This window comes from Somniosus microcephalus, chromosome 4 (assembly GCF_052327205.1).
Source record: "Somniosus microcephalus isolate GS21.2 chromosome 4, FLI_Smic_1.0, whole genome shotgun sequence".
Taxonomy (NCBI): Eukaryota; Metazoa; Chordata; class Chondrichthyes; order Squaliformes; family Somniosidae; genus Somniosus; species Somniosus microcephalus.
In genome coordinates, this window is record NC_140990.1 from 288,809,543 (window position 1) to 288,830,858 (window position 21,316).

Consider the following 21,316-nt stretch of genomic DNA (forward strand, 5'->3'; position numbering starts at 1 on the left):
ACCCCCAAAGCATCGTTAATATTGCCTCATAACTTGTGTAACTCTACAGTCTCCAATTCTCTGCATAGACATTTGTTTGCGACCAGTTTGACTAAGCAAGAATTGTCATGGCATATAGTGCAACAAAGTATAATTCAAAAATGCATGTTTCAAACCGTTTCATAACCAAACACAGATGTTTTTAATATATTCGTTGAAAAGCAATATTCTTAATAAACAATTGGAACACTAAGAAATAATTATGTGTGCATGCAGGCTTAATCTCCAGTCAAGATATGTCCCAATCTAATTTAGTGAATTTGTTGAATAGTAACATTCTTTGTGAACATAAATACAATAGAACTATAAATAAGAACTAACCAGAATAGACCAAATGTCCCTTCGTATACAGCTGGGTCATGTTATAAGTTTATGATGAGCTGCTCTCGATGGTCAACTTTTGAACTGTGATACCCATACCAGAAACTGAGAGGCAAAGTCAAAAATCAATTATTGCAGTGGAGATATGGATTTTTGACCCGCTCCCCGATGCTGCAGGTAAGTTTTAAAAAAAAACTGCAGAGTTCGCAGCGTGGGGCCCTTCCCTTTAATTCAGGGGAGAGCCCTGGCAATGAGTCAGCGCCATGCGGCCCAGTGCGTGGCGCTGCTGAGCCATGCGCCCCGGGTCGCAAACATCCCCCCCCCCCTCCCCCTTGCACTCCAAGAAGGAAGCGGAACGCTTAATTTAGCGTTCCACTTCCCTCTTGGAGCAAAAAGTGGGAATTTTAGAAAGGGTGGAAAAGGTTAGTGCCTGGTGCTAACTTATCCAGCTTTTCTGATTTAGCGCCCCAAACAGGGTTCGAGGGGAATTTCTAGCACTCTAAATAATTTAAAGTTAATCTTCATCTGAATATTTTAATGCTTTTAGTTTGTGTGCTAATGATTCTTGGTTGCACATTCAATGTGTTTGGTCCAGTCAGTGGGAGATAATGGCCCGTATTTTCCGATCGCAGGTCTCCCAAATTTTTTGAAAAAAATAAAGTTTTTTACAGGGCTAAAAATAAACTTACCTTTAAAGTATTTTTAAATGATAAATCAGTGAAAATTTTTTTTTTTGTTTAAACTTTTTTCCAACTCTTATCCTGGTAAAAGCAGGCCTTACGCCTGCTTTTACCAGGCGTAAGAATTGTAAGGGTTTTCTGCGGGCAGAGGGTCTCCAAAAAGCGGAACTATCTGCCCGCAGAGGCCCTTCTCCCGGGCAACCGGAGGATCTGTCAAGACCATTCTTGACGGATCGGAAATGCCGGTTTCCAACGCATGCCTGAAATCGGCATTTCCGATGTCCCTACGGGTGGGTACACAGCACGTACCCACCCGTAGGGATCGGAATATCTGGGCCAAGAATGAATACCTGGCTGCTGTGCATGTCCAGTGTATTAACCCAACATTAGATTTATTCGACCAATAAGTGTAAAATGCACAATAGCTCCAATTGTACAAGGATGACCAGCACGCCACCTACTGAATTTTCTGGTACTGTACTGCACCATTTAACTGACATCACACAGGCACTGAATTTACTGGTACTAAATTATTAAACTGTAATCACGGGACTCAGGAGGGGTTTAAAATATATTTGTTTTTGCAGATGTTATGTAAAAAAAATAGGAAATCTTCAAATGAGTTCCACATACAATAAGTTATTCTGTGCTGTGGCATCAGAGACAATTAATACAGGCTTCATTATGTACTGTTCATTATGTTCATTTTATAAATCTGGAATAACTTGGTGGTCCTCTCTGATACTTTGTTATGCCATCAGCTTGCCAATTAACTGCAGATTCCCAGTGTTATGAAGACCAGGGGCTAGAAATTCATTATAGTCCAGGAATGGGCGGTAAGATTAGAAAAGTTGGAGAATTAGCACCAGGCACTAATGCTTTAGATGGCACGCAAAATCCGTGCTCACTGCTAAAGAAATGATTGGAGCACTAATTCAAGTCTTAAAGCCCAAGCTCATTGCCGTTACACTCAAAGGGTGGACCAATATCAGGTGTAGTCTAATCGCAAGTCATGATTGCCACAGGCTTTTTTCAGTTCTTAAAGGGGAGGTTCATTGATGCTGCAGAACCTCATTCTCAGCATTGCTGGCTGTGCAGCTGCCTCAGCAAGCAGCAGCAGGGCAAGGAGAAGGAGCCAGAGGACTGAAGCGGCTGTACTCATGGCAGATCCACGCCCCGGGGAGAGAGCCCACAGATTCTGCACTCAAGCATTGGGGGCATTGGTGTTCACTATGGAGAGACGGGGGGTGGTGCTCTACCCGGCAAGTGGTAGGAGGCCCTCGCCGCAAGTCTTCCAAACCATGTGATGGGAGATAGCCCAGCATATCTCTGGCAGCACTGTGGTCCCCAGGACCCACACACAGTGCTGGAAGAAATTTAACGACCTCACGCAGGTGGTCAGGGTGAGTGAATGCTTCAAACAAATACTACATACCACCATCTTAACCACAGTCGTCACACACTGCCCAAAGCACCACACTCCCAGCACTCACCCACCAACCATCTCTACCTACCAACACTCACACCCACATCTCACACCTTGCACACAATGACAGCTATTCAACTATGGCAGGAACATCACCCAGACACATTGCTCCACACTCACTCACACACTTTCCTTTCTCTTGCAGGCCAAGGTGGCTCACAACAGGAGGGAGCAGGAGCGCACAGGCGGGGGACAAGCCAACACCCAACCACTGTCTGCGCAAGAAAAGAGAGTGCTGGAGATTATTGGGCACCAGGTGGCAACAATGGTATGTTCATCCCTACTCCTTTTCTCACATCTCACTTCCCCCTCACCCCACAAGTATTTCACACTTTCCAGCTAATCATGCTGTATGCATGCATTTCTCCCTTCCTGCTCCCCCTTCCCTTACCTTAACCCGACTCTTGTGCCTTTATGCTTTCAGATAATCAGCGAGCACCTGAGCAGCCTGTCCCTGAGGGCACGGTAGAGAGCGAGGCAGGAGAAGAGGAGGAGGAAGAAGACACCGCGTCACCGCATGTCTCACCCACAGGCACCAGCTCAGATACTGGCACTACGCATTCTTCAGAGGCTAGTATAGTAGCGGGATCTACACAGGGTGAGACACTGGGGACAATCGGGCTGCAGCAAGGCCAAGGGGAAAGGGTAGCAAGGGGGGACAGCTCCCCAGAGGGAGAGTTCGCACACGAGTTCTGCTGCACAGGACTCGAATGAGCACCTCGGTGGGGAGGCCTTTAGAAGAAGGGTGATGGGCATGGAGATGATAGGTGCAATGGGAAGGGTCCCCGAAAGCCTCTCGGCAATGGTAAGGAGCTTGGAGGAGTCCACCTCCAACATTGCACAAGGCTCTGTGTACACCATGGAGCCCATCATTTCCAGTCTACGAAGGATGGTAGACTCCCAGAGAGACCGTGGCGACCCAGACCTGATGCCACGTGATGGGCGAGCTGGCAGCTTCCATTGCAGCACAGGTGGAAGTGATCCAATGTCTTAGTGCTGTAATGCAGTCTATGCTTTGTGGCATCCAATCTCAGACTGCTCTCATCCAGTCTCAGCTTGATGCCACACAAGTTCTGACTGCTGCCATCATGATTGGGTCTACCACCGTCGACCGGGGCTTTCACGGTGTCGCAGCAGGCCAGCAATCTGTGCTGCAACAAACTGCTAGGGATGCTGAGGTGCTGCCCCGGGGAAGTGGCAGTGGTTCAGTGGAGCAGGAACCTGCTGTCCTCTCTCAGGATGACAGCATTCCTGCTCCCACCACTGCCACTCCGCCATTGCCCTTGTCACTGCCCGTCATCCAGCCCGCCCAGACTGCTGCCGTCCATGCTGAGCTGTTGCAGTCTACAGCCAGGCCTACCAGGCCCAGAGCTGGTCAAGGGCTTCCTGCAAGGCCATCTGAAGTCTCCCGCATGGACACTCAGCAGCCTTCCACCAGCCTTGCTGCAGCCACTGGGCCAACACTACAGTAGGCAAAGGCACAGTAACGAGAGGCACTAAGGGATTGCATAATGTTGAATAGTTAATATTTTTGTTGTAAATATGGATTCACTGATTTTTGATAAATTTATTAATTCATTTTGCATTATTTTGTGGTGTGTCTCATTTCAGCTTTGTGCTGTGATATGGCCTGCGACAGGGATGGAATGATGGGGATGTGGTAAGCAACAGGGATTTGGGGTTTAATTCATTCGAACCGCAGTCTTATGAGGCGGTGACGGACCGCCCTTCTGGAAGGCCGATTGAGTGGCTGCCTCCTCCCTCGCTCCTCCTCCTCCTGAGATGTTCCCGCAATTCCTGCTAGCAAGGGCTGGGCCCTCATGATGGCCAAGTTGTGGACATGCAGCAGACCACCACGAAATGGGACACCTGCTCAGCCGAGTACTGGAGGGCTCCTCCCGAGCGGTCAAGGCAATGGGACCGTTGCTTCAGCGGGCCCATGGTCTGCTTGATGATGTTCCTGGTGGCAGCATGACTCTCATTATATGAGTGCTGGGCAGGAGTGTTGGGGTTGCGGAGGGGAGTCATGAGCCAGGTGGAGAGCGGATAGCCCTCGTCTCCAAGCAGCCTGCTGCGAGCTTGATGTGGTGGCTGGAAGAGTGCTGGCACACTGGCCTGGCGCAGGATGAAGGCATCATGCCTGCTACCAGGATAGCGGGCATTGATATTGAGGATTAGCTGTCTGGTCGCACACCAACTGCACATTGCCTTTGCGGTTATGGAAGATCTCAGGATTGTTAGGAGGTGCTCGCAAAGCCACGTGGGTGCGGTCAATGGCGCCCTGCACCATGGGGAATCCTGCTATCCTGGCAAAGCCACATGCATGCTCGTCCTGCATCTCTCTGGTGATGGGGAAGGAAATGTTATCCCTTCTTCTACTGTAGAGAGCCTCTGGGACCTCCCGGATGCAGCAATGGATGGCAAACTGCGAGATGTTAGCTATGTCTCCTGTTGCAGACTGGAAGGATCCGCTGGTGAAGAAATGGAGGACGACGGTGACCTTGACTGCCAGTGAGAGAGCCATGGTCGCCCTGATCTGAGGCTGGAGGACTAGTTGCAGGAGGTGGCAGAGCTCTGTGCCCACCTCCTTGGTGAAGTGGAGACTTCTAATACACTGCTCCTCGCTTAACTGGGGGTTGGAGAAATGCTCTCGCAATACCCTCGGAGGGTAAGGCCTCCTGTTGAGAGTCCTGATGTGCCCAGAGGGAGGAGGAGGGCCATGTTCCAAACTTTCTCGTTGCCTCTGCTGTAGATTCAGGAGGGCGCGGTCGACTGCCAGTACAGCTCCCATTAACGTAACCAAGTGTAGCAGTTTGATTTTTTAAAGAATAAATGTAGCTACCTTTTAGTTGCCGCAACACTCCGGATACCAAATAACCTTGAAATAACAGAATCAGACTATTGGACTATGTGAAACTGACAAGAAAGCACTGAAACTCCACTAACCTACAGTTGCGACTCATTACTGATAATCCCTTTAAATGACGTCCCTAAAGCCGGCTTCCTGCTGCTTACGCCAGCTCTCTCTGTTGCTGTTTACTCCAGGCGCTAAGGTAGGTGGCGACAATCAATTTCACAGATCGGGCGCTCAGTGAGCGTTGCACACTCAGACGTCATGATCCACCTGGCGGTGAGGTTCCTGGTGATAACTATTTGTTAGCAGTGACACAGCAGGAGAGTGGGATTTGGCGTGCACCATTGGATTCACCTCGCCTCAGCGATAATCCTCTAGCGCCCCATTAGCGGCATCTGCTGGCACTAACGGGAGGCTCTAAGTTACCGAATTTTCCCCCCCAGAAGTCCTACCATTTAACCAGACTCAATCTGGACTATTAAAAGCTTTGAGAGCAGGGAATGGCCAAAGGGGGCAAAAACATGCTCAGTGCATGGACAGGTTGCTACACCATTTTACTTTTTATTTTTTCTTTATAAATGGAATTAGGTGGGGTTAGTAGTTTCTTGTACTAGTTGCAGAGTGATTTTGTGACAGCACCAATAGTTCCCACATAGAGCAGAAGGAGCACACTACGGGGCTGGGCTGTCCTGCCATGACTTACCCTTTAACTAATTAATTAAAATTAAATGAACCCCACCAATTTCACTACAGTTAAATGATATATTTAAGGGCCCTGGTTTACAAACTGCCCACGCTACACCACAGAGACCTTAAAAACTGTAAACCACAGACTTAAAGTTTTAAAACGAAAGAAATACTCCAACCTGTTTTGTGGTGATGTCACACCTCGAATACTTTTTACCTCTCTCCTTCCCTGAGATTGGAGATTGGTACGCCTACCTGAGCCTCTGGGGCCTTTTGTAGTCGCTCTGCCGCTCTGCTCCGCCTGCCGCCGCTGCTGAACTGAGACCTACCTGAGCCTCTGGGGCCTTTTGTAGTCACTGCGCCCGGCTGCCGAGAAATTGAGTAGCGCCGCCGGGTTAGCGCCTTAAGAGTCCCGTGCAGCGCCTGATTTTACACCGCAATCACCTTGAGGGGTGCAGCAACCCAATATCGCTCGAGGTGGCGATAAGTTGCGCCTGGCGATAAAATTTGCGCAGCGCCAATTCTAGTGCCCCAAACGGGGCTATACCGAATTTCTCCCCCGGTGAATTTGCGCCAGGCAAAAATGCTCTAGACTGCACGCAAAATTCATCCTCACTGCTCAATAAAATGATTGAAGTCTTAAATCAAGTCTAAAAACCCAAGCTCATTGTCGTTATACTTAAAGGCTGGACCAATAGCGAGTGCAGACTGGTCGCAACTCATGTTAGCCACAGATTTTTTCACTACTTAAAGGGGAGGTTCATTGATGCTGCAGCACCTCATTCTCAGCATTGTTGGCTGTGCAGCTGTCTCAATAACCATAAGAAGGACAAGGAAAAGGAGCACTTATTTACAAATCCTCATGGAAAATTGCCACCCCAAGGAGAGCGCCTGTAGGTTTTCCCATGAAGCTTTGGAGGCATTGGTTTTAGCGCTGGAGAGAAGGCGGGCAGTCCTGTACCCACCAACTGGTAGGAGGCCCTCACCACAAGTCTGCCGCACTATGTGGAGGGAGGTGGCACACCACATAATGGACTGCCCATCCAGAAGCTTGATTGTCCGGCTGCCTCCTCCCTCCCTCCTGTTCCTTATCTTCTTCCTTCTCGTCCTCCTCCCTCTGTGCATGTGTTCCCATCTTTCTCGCTGCCTATGCTCCCTCTACCCTAGATCCTGGAGGGCGAGGTGGCATGCCAGTACAGCCCCCATTAATCTTACCAGGTGTTGCAGTTTGAATCTTTGAAGAATAAATGTAGCTACCCTTTGTACTTGCCACAAGACTCCTGATACAAAAGAACCTTGAAATGGTAATTAAACTGTTGCAGTAGCCGAAACTAACAAAATGCCACTGAAATTGCACTAACCTGAGTGATTACTGCTGATTGCTTTAAATAACATCCCTGCAGCCGGCTTCCTGGTGCTGCATGCCAGCTCTCCCTGTCGGTGTTTACTGCAGGCAGTGAGGTAAGTAGCTAAAAGCAATTTGGGAAATTGAGCATTCAGTGAGTGTTACACACCCACTGACGTCACGATCTCCCTGGCATTGAGGTCCTCGGCGATAGCTGTTACCAGCAGCGCTACGGGGTGGTCCCAATTTGGCATGCAGCGCAGGATTCACCTCGCCCTGTCGGTACGGGTCTCAATGTCGCATTAGCACCATCTACTGGTGCTAACTGGCGGCACTATGGGGACTAATTTTTCCCCAAAAGACCGCCCCATGACCAAAGATTGCCCTAAACTAGAGATAGTCAATAGACCCCATTACACTATAGAAGGTAAATAACAGTTAAAATGAGAATCAAACTTTACCCCATTTTAGAATTATTTAAAATGTAATGCCAAATCTTAAATCCCACTACAACGATTCTAAAATAACTTACTGACTTTGGCTTTGCGCATCACATGAAAAAAGTGTGCTTTCAAGATCATGCCAATCAGCAATCCTGCATGCTCCATCAGACCAGTAAGCATAATGTGCCTTTGTATCGCTCGGACCTCATGCTCATTTGGCAAATTACTAAGCTCATGTTTTTTGGGGGACATGCTAATTCAATTTAGGATACTTTTTCTGTTTTGAACATTTCTTTCATCGTACAATCTATAAATTCAATTTGCTGCTCATTTCTAACCCAGGATATGTTTAAGCAGAATCAGAACCGTACGGAAACACAAAGTCCAATTTGTACTCCTCTCAGTGACCTGAATGGATTGCTAGCACCGTTAATATAACAAGATGCAGGTAGACTTACATATTCTCCCGATGGGCAGAGTGCACAGCTGCTGCATTGCTATAACGCCACAGCACTATTGCAGAAGATAATACATCCAACGTAGCATCAAACTAGAAAAGTCAGAAAATATTCTTTGAAGATGGGAATCATATAACATAGATATGGAGCCTAACTTTTATTTATACCGACATTAAGGGAAAAAAAGACATGATTGAATGTGATTGAATGAATTTAGTTATCCCTGGAAACCTAATATCATGGATGGCTTGAATTACAGGAACAGTATTTTTGATGGTAATTTATCATTTTGCAGCTGGAACCCTTAGTGCTAACTGAGCTAATCTGACACACATACAAATGCTTGAAATTCTTAATATTATTATATATCAGTTATATATTTTGATATAACAGATATATAATCACATTTATGTTTAAAGGGTTCCTGCTGCAAAATGATAAATTACCAACAAAAATACTATTTCCTGTAATTCAAATACTATAATTCATTTTATATGTATTATTTATTTAGGGCACTGTCATTGTAAGCCCATGTGCCATACTGGGGAAGGGGCCAGTGTCATTTTGGAGTTTCATCCCAGAATTCTCAAAGTCTGCACCACACATTAACGTGCTTCTGCTAAAATCCTTATAAACAATAGCTAGCTGACTTGCAGTCAGTAGAAAATAAATTGCAAATATGAACTGTATAGGAATCCCTATTTTAAAAAAAATATAAATCAAAATAAGAACATTAGTTACAAAAAAAAGCCATTAATTTTCTCCTTTTTCCCAAGATGATTTCGCTCCGACTTCTGAAATTCCTTCTTCCAGATTGCTCAGTTAACCTGCTTTTCCTTTCTAGAGAGCAATTGTTATGTTTTTATTTATAATGGCTTCATTAATATTAATTGAACCATAACAGGTATACACATGCTTTATATTTTTCAGATTTTGACAAATTAATACTAGTGTCCCAGTACGAGTGCAAATATTCAAACAGTATTTCATTCAAAACACACAAAATTTATATATCTTTATTTAGAAGACCCATGCCTCTGTTAATGACCAGTAACAAAGCTTCTTCAGTACTATTAAGCATGTATCACACCAAGGTAGATATACTGATCACCCGATAGACCCCGCTACCCACCCTGCCAAATTCCTCCAGAGTCATATTCACTTGCTTAAATTCAGAAGGGAAGTGGTATTCCTGCTGTGCTACAGGAGACAGATACCTGCAGCAGTTTAAAAGGGAAAACTGCCTCAAAGATATAAAAAAAATTCTGCCACTAATGTAGACTTGCCACTCCACAGTGCTGCAATTGATTTATGCTCCTGCCCTATCCATTTACATTTTTTGTGCCATTCCACCTCCCTTAGCAACATTGGATGCCTATTATCTGTAGGCGTTTCTTACATCCAGCATTGCCAAATTATCATCTCCCTTAAAAAGGATGGGGGCAAAGAGGCTAAAAAATCTTCTTTCCGGGGCAAAACTGGACAACCCCCCTGGACAACAGTAGTCATCAGACTTTCCAGCATGTGGGCCAGGCAGGTGCCTGAAATATGTCCCAGTAGTGTGGTGCCCAGTGTGGTGCACTTAATTGAGGGCCCTCCCACTGACCTCACATAACTCTGGCAGGATCAGCAGTTTAGATCCCCAGTGGATGTGATCCCAGTATAATTTCCAGGATTATGGCTGGATTTTGGGACAAATAAAATAATTTTTAAAAACCTTTTTTGCCTGTTTTTTAATCTCTCTCCCTTAATTCCAACTGTATTTCCCAATCTTTATTTTGCTTTCTGTACATCATTTAAAACTAATTTTTATTTCTTGCTTTATACTTCCTGGTTTATACTTTGCGTGTCTCAGCCAGGATTCTTCAATCTGATTGGTTAAAGAACCTTACTGTTGCTTGACCTGCTCACACACACACCACAGATCTCCTGTAGAGGACGCTGTGCCGAAAACAGACTTTCTAAAGCCCATGAAAATTCTGGCCAGCTGTCAGCGAGGTGAACGGTGAGCACGGTTCCTTTGCAGCTGACCACAAAATCCGGGCCAGTGTTTTTTTTTTTAGTTTGCATGAATCTGACTGCATTTGTAACTGTGGAGCTGAACCTAAATGAGTTCTAAAGCTGCGCTACTGTATATGCTCTTCAATGCTCTGCTCTTGCACTCTGAGCCAAACTAAATCCTAGATCCACATTGTTGCAATAATTGGTATTAAAATCAAGAGTAATAATGAAAGCTCGCCTCAACTCTCAGTTCCCCCATTCGTGACTAACTTTGGTGCAGAATCAAGAACTGTTAAATTTTAGAAGAAATCTGAACCCAAAATGAAATATCATGTTTTTGGCCAACCCTAAATAAACTAAGCAAGTCCCTTTCAAGCCATTTCTGTGTTTATTTACACAATATTACTTACAGCAAACCCAAAGGATGATGCACTGTGTCGCATGATGGAAACAGCTGAAAAAGATAGGAAACAAGATAATTAGTAAAGTTGCATGCAGATTAAATGGAAAATTATTTAAAATGTTGATATAGATTCTGCAGAAAATTTTCGGTGTAACGTGTAGGCTAATTTGCCTACACCCGAGTGTGCTTTTTTATCCATAAACCCAATAAGCCGCCTGATGCACTTGTATCCAAATCTTTTTCAATATCCCTTCAGATATCCAGTCATGTTTTAATGGTCCAGCTATTTTGATTGTCATTCTGGGAATTATGATATTATGAACAATGCACAGTGTGATCAAAGGTAAAAAGATGTGGAAACTTTCGATTGGCCAATGATTAAAGTGGTCAGATGACATCAACCAAACTGATCTGAAAGCTTGGGACTTATGGATTTCAAAGTAATTTGCAGGATACTCCTTGAATGTTGAATTCCATACAATCTAAAAAACTCCACGCACATGGACTTCTGCTGACCCTGGCCCTAGATAGAAGTTGTTATGCATTTTTCATAAATAATAATGTCACAATTTTAGGTCCTTACTCAGTTACTTTTCTCATGTTCCGCATGGACGCCCAGTCCTATAAGCAAGCTCTTGCTCCATATCAGAGTGTGCCTTTAGTAGTTATGCTTGATAGCTAATAATGTAGCAAGTACAAGGGTCAAACAGAAACCCTGGCCATGTATTTAGCTTACTGCACATGTTACAAGCCTTCTTGTGATATCCAACACCTCAAAAATGGTAGAATAACACTATCACACAATAGCTTTATCACACAAAAACTAGGGAGATTATTAATAACATATAAGCTGTAGCAAAGACAAGAAAGCAGATTATAGTCATTTACAGAGCATAACTATTCCTCCTTTAATACAAAAAATAATAAACTTATGCAACTCTTCACTAACACTCTTGTTAATATTAGGCCTGAGCTAATGTCTGTTTGCGATAACTTTAATCCTCTCTTGATGGCCCCAGAAGAGCTTGTGAACTCGGAGCTTGCTGCCTTTTGAAGTTCAACCAGGAAGAAAGAAAATCAAATAAAGCTGCCAATCTTTAAAGTATATCTGAAGTTCCAACAAAGTCCAGCTAATAAGTGTTTGTTATGTTCATTAATAACTAGTCGTTTTTATTAAGAACAGCTAGCTTTTGCTAGACACTTTATTGAGCACATGTGGACTAGGTACAGTATCTGTAGAGGCCTCCATCTTGACTGCTGCCTTGTGGGTAGCCTAGTGCATCCTGGGTAGCCCACCCATATACATACAGCACCACCTAGTGTACCATTCCAGAATGACAGGTTACTGATCATTACATCCCCCTTTCTTTGAGGTTAAACAAAATCAGTATCAATCAATAACAACATAAACATCTTCAACAGTCAATACATTTTCAATGTAGTTTTCTTTGTACTCAAAGATTAAGTCTATCAGGCTTTTTTACTTCACGTGTGGATCTTCTCAGCACAGGTAAGTCTGATGTGTTTTCATGAGAGCCTGTATGTGTATTTGTGTTAGATTGTTCTGGTGGTGAGTGACAAGATTCAGTTGCGGCACTGTCATTGATTTGCTCTTCGATAGTCTCTTGTGTTTTTAAGGAGGGAATGGCGGTTCCTCCTGAGAATCTGACCTTCCTCAGTTCTAACAGTGTATGACCTTGGTCCTACTTCCTCAAGAACTGTAGCTTTCCTGTTCCATGCATCTGGATCCTCAATCCTGACAACATCATCCCTTGTCAATGGTTTCAGAGTTTTGGATGACTTGTCATAGTATGATTTCTGTTTCAGCTTTAACAGTTGAAGCCTCTGTCTCAGTTCCTTACTCTGCTTTTCTTTTGCACAGCAGGGTAGCGTGGTACGCAACTTGCGACCCATTAGGAGTTCAGCAGGTGAAGAACCAGAGTCTAAAGGTGAAGCTCGGTAGCTCAGCAGGGCGAGATAAAGATCAGACTTGCTTTCTGTCGCTTTCTTCAGTAGCTGCTTGAGAACTTGAACACCTTTCTCTGCCTTACCATTCGACTGAGCATACAAAGGACTGGATGTGATGTGTTGAAAGTCATAATGTGCTGCAAACTGTTGCCACTCCTTACAGTTGAAGCACGGACCATTGTCACTAACGGCAATCCTGGGAATTCCATGTCTGGCGAGGATGGATTTCACATGCATTATGACACTGCTTGCTGTGGTGCTTGAGAGCAGCGCCATCTCAGGATAGTTAGAATAGTAGTCAATCACTATTAGATAGTCTTTACCATTTAAATGAAAAAGGTCCATACCAACCTTTTGCCATGGTGCTGTTGATATGTCAGCTACTATCATTGGTTCCTTTAGTTGTTTGTTTTGGTGTTTCTGACATGTCTCACATTTGCCTATCATGTTCTCAATGTCCTTATTTATGCCAAATGCAAGAAATCACACAACACCAGGTTATAGTCCAACAGCTTTACTTGAAATCACAAGATTTCAGAGCGCTGCTCCTTCGCCAGGTGAAGACTTTACCTGACGAAGGAGCAGCGCTCCGAAAGCTTGTGATTTCAAATAAAGCTGTTGGACTATAACCTGGTGTTGTGTGATTTCTTACATTTGTCCACCCCAGTCCAACACCGGCATCTCCACACCATTATTTATGCCAGGCCAATAAACAGTGTCTCTTGCTCTCCTTTTGCATTTTTCAATTCCGAGGTGTCCCTCATGAATCCTTTTGAGCATGTCTTGACGTAGAGCCTGTGGAATGACTATTCTGTTCTGTTTTAGTAATAGTCCACTTGCGACACTCAACTCTGACCTTATGTGAAAGTACTTAGGACAGGAACCTTTTGGCCAACCATGATGAATGTTCTCTATTACTGTTTGTAACACTGTGGCCTAGAAATTCAGTTGGCGCCGCGCCAGGGCTTTAGCGCCGGAAAGTTAGCGCCGGCGCGAAGTCCCCCTCCGCGCGCCAAAAATTCAGTAGCGCCGCGCCCAAACGGCTGCCGGTGCTACTGAAGGGTGTTTGCGCCTGAAAATGGGCGCTACCTGCCGCTTTGCGGCGCTATTCCGGCGCTGCAGCGCCCGATGCGGTGCGGCAGGCTCGGGAAGTGCAGGCCTCCTCCTTCAGTTAAGGAGGAGCTGCCTGCACCCGCCTGCTGGCCGGTAAACTCATCAGAAAAATGAGCCCAGCACCTCGGGGAAGTGCCGGGCTCGCAGCCCGGAAGCATCTGTTCCGCGGGGGGGGGGGGGGGTGGAGGAGTCCGGGGAGGGAGGTGCGGGCAGGCGGCTGGCGGGAAAGCGGCCGGCCGCCGCGCGACCTTAAGGCGCAGGCGCTAACTGATGTAAGACTCTGTTGCCAGAGTCTTAGTTGCGGCTGCCACGGGCGAGGCGGCCGCAACTGAATTTCGGCGCTGGGGCCCGTCGGCATGGCAACCGGGACGCTGCGCACACCGATGACGTCATCGGTGCCGGCGCAGCGCAACCGGTCTACCGCCGATTCTAGGGCCCCAGGGAATTTCTAAACTGGCCATAACTCCGGCGCTAGGCCCTCTAGCGCCTCAAATGCGGCGCTAAGGCTACTCAATTTCTGGGCCTGTATCTTTTACTGTTTCTTCTGCTATTTGCTTTGATTTTGTGTCTGACATGGGCAGCGCAGCAGTGACCATACTCACATGAACATCCACGTCTTCTTCAGTAGAACTCACATGACTCATTGTGGGTGCTCGGGACAGTGCATCTGCTAACATTATGTATTTGCCTGGTGTGTAGATCAGTTCAAAGTCATATCTTTGCAGCTTCATCATGAGTCGTTGAATCCTTGGAGACATCTCATTCAGGTTCTTTTTTATGATGGCAACCAGTGGGCTGTGGTCTGTCTCAACTGTGAAGCTGGGAAGTTCATATATGTAACCATGAAACTTTTCTAGTCCAACTACCAAGCCTAGACATTCCTTTTCAATCTGGGCGTATCGACACTCAGTATCAGTCATAGACCTGGAGGCATAGGCAACAGGCAACAATCTTCACCCTCTGCTTGTAGCAAGACCGCACCTAGGCCATTTTTTTATGCATCCGTTCACACTTTGATTCTTTTTGTTGGGTCAAAGAAGGTGAGTACAGGTGTGGTTGTCAGCGCTGTTTTGAGGTTTAGCCACTCTTGTTCATGTCTTTCTGTCCATGCAAACTCATTTATTTTACGTAGCAAGTCTCGCAGACAGGCTGTCTTGGCTGACAAGTTAGGAATGAACTTTCCAATGAAGTTTATCATCCCCATGATGCGTTGCACTCCTTTTTTGTCAGTGGATCGGGGCATTTTGAGTATGGCGTTTACTTTTTCCATATCTGGCTCTATTCCTTTACCAGATAGATTATCTCCTAGGAAAGTGACTTCCTGGACGCCAAACTGACACTTGGCTTTGTTGAGCTTCAGTCCATTCCGGCGTATGCTCTGTAGCACTTTAGTCAGTCCCTCATTGTGTTCTTTCAGTGTGGAGCCCCAGATGATGATGTCATCAACATAGACCCAAACTCCTTCCAGACCTTCAATTATGTGTTCCATCGCTCTATGAAAGATTTCAGATGCAGATATTATCCAGAAAGGCATTCTGAAGAAACAATACCTGCCAATGGTGTGTTGAAGGTACAGTGTTTGGTGCTCCCTTCATCCAGTTTTAGTTGCCAAAATCCTTGTGAGGCATCGAGCTTTGTAAAGTATCTGGCACCTGATATTTCACTGGTGATTTCTTCTCGCTTGGGAATCTGGTAGTGTTCACGTTTTATGTTTGCATTTAAGTCCTTTGGATCCATGCATATTCTTAGATCATTGTTCTTTTTCTTTACACATACCATGGAGTTAACCCAGTCTGTTGGCTCTTCGACTTTCCTGATGACTCCTAGTGTGGTCATTCTGTCCAGTTCATTCTTGAGCCGGTCACGCAGGGGTGCTGGAACTCTTTGTGGAGCATGTACCACTGGCTGAGCATCCTCCTTTAGCTGGATCTTGTAAGTGAATGGTAGAACTCCAAATCCTTTGAACACATCCTGGAAATTATTCACTACAGAATCCAGAGTCATCTGGTCTGCTTATGGCACAGTTTATACGGTAGACTCTCTTGACCAGTTCTAAGTCCTCACAAGCTTCGTCACCCAGTAGTGAATCAAGTCCTTCAGCCACAACAGAAAACATGAGATGATGCACTTTGCCTTTGACTGTCACTTTAAGTCTGCATACACCTAAGCTATCTATTTTCTGTTCATTATAGTCCTTCAGTAGTACTGACTTTTTCTGTATTTTGGGCTTTTCTTTCATATTGTTAATGTCACTCATACTGATTAAGTTTGCTTTTGCCCCAGTGTCTAGTTTCAATGTAACTAATGCTCCATTTACCTGCAGTGGGATCGTCCATTTGTCCTCTTTTACTGCATTAACTTTATGTTCAGCATTGTTAATTCCTGAGGGCTGCACATTTTCTGTATCCTTTTTGATATTGTCACATGACACCATTCCTACAAAACATGTCTCACTTAAATCAGTGTCCTCAATTACATTAACTCGTTGCCCTTTCTTAGTTTTTACTTTTGAAAAGCATTGTTTGGCAAAGTGATTCATTCCATGACATTTTGTGCACATTTTTCCAAACGCTGGACATTGTTTTAACTGGTGTTTGTAACCACAGCGTTTACAATTCAAAATTCCTTCCTCCGATTGCTTTTCACTTCTGTTCTGCCCATGTTTCTTCCCCTTGTAGGACACAGCACCGACAGCAGCACTTACTGCAATCGCATCATCATTGATTTCACTGAAAGTCTTGGCATGCTTTTGAGCTAGCTCGCTAGCTTGGCATATTTTCACAGCAATTTCCAATGTTAGTTCGGTTTCTCTCAACAGACGTTCCCTGACTTTTTTATCATGAATACCAAACACAATCTGGTCACGAATCATGGATGCTTTCAGCTCAGAGAAATTACATGTCTGTGCTTTCAGTTTCAGATCAGTCAGAAAGCTATCAAAAGTCTCATTTTGCTGCTGTGTCCGAGAATGGAAGATGTACCTCTCATAGGTTTCATTCTTTTTGGGAGAACAATGTGTATCTAACTTCTTTAGCACATCGTCTAATTTTTCTCTGTTCTCCTCTGGATTAAATACAAATGTATTAAATACCTCTATCGCCTGTGGGCCTGCAACCGTGAGCAGCAACGCTATTTTCCTTGCGTCTGGCTTCGTACCGTACCCGATGGCAGCAATGTAGAGTTTGAATTGTTGTTTAAAAGTCTGCCAATTGTAGTCGACATTTCCTGTGAGTTTCAAACGCTTTGGTGGCTTCAAATTCTCCATGTCGCGTTGCACAATATTCAGCAGATCTTACCAATCCTGGTACCATGTTATGTTCATTAATAACTAGTCGTTTTTATTAAGAACAGCTAGCTTTTGCTAGACACTTTATTGAGCACATGTGGACTAGGTACAGTATCTGTAGAGGCCTCCATCTTGACTGCTGCCTTGTGGGTAGCCTAGTGCATCCTGGGTAGCCCACTCTTATATACATACAGCACCACCTAGTGTACCATTCCAGAATGACAGGTTACTGATCATTACACAGCTAATAAGTGTCAGACCCAAATCATTTTGTCACCTGACTGCAGATTCCATTCATCTTAATGTCAGCTGTGATTCAGTTGGTAGCATGCTCACCTCTGAGTCAGAAGGTTGTGGGTTAAAATCCCACTCCAGGGACTTGTGCACATAAAGGTAGGCTAACACTCCAGTGCAGTGCTGAGGGATTGCTGCACTGTCGGAGGTTGTGTCTTTCGGATAAGACGTTAAACCAAGGCCTCTCAGATGGACATAAAAGATCCCATGGCACTATTTTGAAGAAAAGCTGGGGAGTTATCCCGGTGCCCTGGCCAATATTTATCCCTCAACCAACATAACAAAAAACAGATTATCTGGGAGCTTGCTGTGTGCAAATTGGCTGCCGCGTTTCCCACATTAGAACAGTGACTACACGTCAAAAAAGTACTTCATTGGCTGTAAAGCGCTTTGGAGATGTCTGGTGGTTATGAAAGGCGCTATATAAATGCAAGTCTCTCTTGTTTTTTTCTTCAATGGATCACACACAGGACAAAGCCAGCAGAAGCGCTTCTGGTGTAATCAACTTGAAATGCTTTGCAATAACCAGTATTAACAAATAAAAGCCAACTGTTTTCATCATAGCCAGTTTGTCTCTGGATGTGAATAAACTGACACAATGAAACGTACAGTTCCTAGATTTGGTTATTTCAAGCTGGTTTTAATCCTGAATATAGAGTAATGAATTTCCAATTCATGGGGCATTGGCAGCACTACTGGGGAAAGAGGGAGCTGTTCCATTGGGACGGGCTCCACTTAAACCAGGCTGGCGAATCGAGTAACTAGGGCTGTAGATAGGGCTTTAAACTAAAAAGGGGAGGGAGGGGTCAGGTGAGGGGAAATTTAGAAATCTAAAGAGAAAAGTCAAGGCAATGGAGCAGTGTAGCAATTTGGGTAAAGATAAGCAGAGTGTGACGGGAAGGGACAGAGAGTTTAATGGTAATTGTGCATCAGCGAATAAGGTGAAAGCAGGGAATAATGTTAAAATTAAAGACTCTTTATCTGAATGCGCGAAGCATTTGTAACAAGATCGAAGAATTAGTGGCACAAATTGAAATAAATGACTTTGATCTAATAGCTATTGCAGAAACGTGGTTGCAAGGTGACCAAGATTGGGAACTAAATATTCCAGGGTACTTGGCGTTTTGAAAAGACAGGCAGAATAGAAAAGGAGGGGGTGTAGCCCTGATAATATAGGAAGACATAAGGACAGCAGTGAGAAAGGATCTTAGTTCGTAAGATCAGGTAGTAGAATCAGTATGGGTGGAGATAAGAAATAATGAGGGGCAGAAAACACTGGTGGGAGCTTCTACAAGTATGTAAAAAGGAAGTGAGTAGCAAAAGTAAACATTGGTCGTATAGAGGCCAAGACAGGTGAAATTTATAGGCCCCCAAACAGTAGCTATACTGTTGGACAGCATATTAACCAACAAATAATAGGAGCTTGTAACAAAGGTAATACAATAATCATGGGGGACTTTAATCTTCATACAGATTGATTCTCTGGAGAGCGAGTTCATGGAATGCATTTGAGACAGTTTCCTAGAACAATACATCATGGAACCAAACGGGGAACAGGCTATTTTGGATCTTGTATTGTGTAATGAGACACGGTTAATTAGCAGTCTCAGAGTAAAGGATCCTCTGGGGAAGAGTGATCATAATACGATAAGTATTTCACTCTCAAACTCAAGGTGAAATTCTAAGTCTGAAACGTGAGTCGTAAACTTAAATAAAGTCAATTACATAGGTATGGGGGGGTGAGTTGGCTAAGATAGATTGGGAAATTAGATTTAAAAGTATGACAGTAGATAAGCAGTGGTAAACATTTAAAGAAATATTCCAAAATTCTCAACAAATATACATTCAATTTAGAAATAAAAACTCCACAGGAAAAGTGATCCATCCATGACTAACCAAAGAAGTTAGCAATAGTATTATATTAAAATAAGAGGCTTATAATGTTGCAAAGAATAGTAGTAAGCCTGAGGATTGGGAGAGCTTTAGAAACCAGCAAAGGATGATCAAAACCTTAATAAAAAGGGAGAAAATAGAATGAGAGTAAACTGGCAAGAAATATAAACACAGATTGTAAGAACTTCTACAAGTATGTAAAAAGGAAGTGAGTAGCAAAAGTAAATGTTGGTCCCTTCGAGGCTGAGACAAGTGAAATTATAATGGAATAAAGAAATGGCAGAGACTTTAAACAAATATTTTGTATCTGTCTTCACAGTAGAAGACACAAAGAGCATACCAAAAATAGTAGGGAACTGAGGGGCTAATGAGAGCAAGGAACTTAAATTCATTAATATCAGTAGAGAAAAAGCACTAAAGAAACTAATGGGACTAAAAGTTGACAAATTCCCTGGACCAGGTGGCCTAGATCCTGGGGTTTTAAAAGAGGTGTCTACAGAGTTAGTGGATGCATTGGTTGTGATCTTCCAAAATCCCTAGATTTTAGAACAGACCCAGCAGATTGGAAGGTAGCAAATGTAACCCTGCTATTCAAGAAAGGAGGGAAAGAGAAGAGAAAACAGGGAACTGCAGGCCAGTTAGCCTGACATCCTGACATCGGTCATCAGGAAAATGCTGGAGTCTATTATTAAGGAAGTGGTAACCAGACACTTAGAAAATCATAATATGATTAGGCAAAGCCAATATGGTTTTATGAAAGGGAAATCATGTTTAACAAATTTATTAGAGTTTTTGAGGATGTAACTAGCAGGGTGGATAAAGGGGAACCAGTGGATGTAGTATATTTGGATTTCCAAAAGGCATTCGATAAGGTGCCACATAAAAGGTTGCTATGCAAGATAAGGGTTCATGGGGTTGGGGTAATATATTAGCATGGGTAGAGAATTGGTTAATGGATAGAAAACAGAGAGTAGGGATAAACATAAAGCTAGGTGGGTATGTAAGCTGTGAGGAGGACACAGAGCCTGCAAAGCAATTTAGACAGGTTAAGTGAGTGGGCAATATGGTGGCAGATAGAGCATAATGAGGGGAAATGTAAGGTTATTCACTTTGGTAGGAAGAATAGAAAAACAGAATATTTTTTAAATGGTGAGAAACTATTAAATGTTGGTGTTCAGAGAGATTTAGGTGTCCTCACACAGGAAACTCAGAAAGTTAACATGCAAGTACAGCAGGCTATTAGGAAGGCAAATGGCATGTTGGCCTTTATTGCAAGGGGATTGGAGTACAAGAGTAAGGAAGTCTTACTATAATTGTACAGGGCTTTGGTGAGACCACACCTGGAGTACTGTGCATAGTTTTGGTCTCCTTATCTGAGGAAGGACATACCTGCCTTAGAGGCGGTGCAATGAAGATTCATTAGATTGATGCCTAGGATGAGAGGGTTGATCTATGAGGAGAGATTGAATAGATTGGGCCAATACTCTCTGGAGTTTAGAAGAATGAGAGGTGATCACATTGAAACATATAAGATTCTGATGGGGATTGATAGGATGGATGATGTGAGGTTGTTTCCCTAGCTGGAGAGTCTAGAACTATTGGGCATAGTCTCAAGATAAGGGGTCAGCCATTTAAGACTGAGATCAGGAGGAATTTCTTCATTCAGAGGGTTATGAATCTTGGAATTCTCTGCCCCAGGGGGCTGTGGATGTGTAGTCGTCGAGCATATTCAAGGCTGAGATAGGTAGATTTTTGGACTCTAGGGGAATCAAGGGACAGGGGGGTCAGGCTGGAAAGTGGAGTTGAGGTCGAAGATCAGCCATGATCTTATTGAATGGTGGAGCAGGCTCGAAGGGCCCTATGGCCTAATTCTTATTTTCTTATGTTCTTAAATGTTAATACAGAGCAAAAATACAACATGGACTAAATAAAAGATTTTGTTATACCTAGCACTAGATGCAAGATATTAGGAATTTCTTCAGTATGTACTTTACTAGTAAATTAAGCTACAAATTGATGTCAGCAGTGGGGTAACAGAGTTTTGA

At 44.1% G+C, this 21,316-nt stretch overlaps 1 protein-coding gene across 1 annotated transcript in view; it reads right to left on the reverse strand.

Annotated features, from left to right (window-relative positions):
• tmem163a (transmembrane protein 163a) overlaps positions 1-21,316 on the reverse strand; it is a 314,776-nt gene that overhangs the window by 106,110 nt on the left and 187,350 nt on the right. Inside the window, exons 3-4 of the mRNA XM_085986596.1 lie at positions 10,725-10,768; positions 8,314-8,405 (exon numbers count right to left, since the gene is read on the reverse strand). Coding sequence (XP_085842722.1) covers positions 8,314-8,405; positions 10,725-10,768 — 136 coding nt within the window. The remainder of the gene's footprint in view (positions 1-8,313; positions 8,406-10,724; positions 10,769-21,316) is intronic.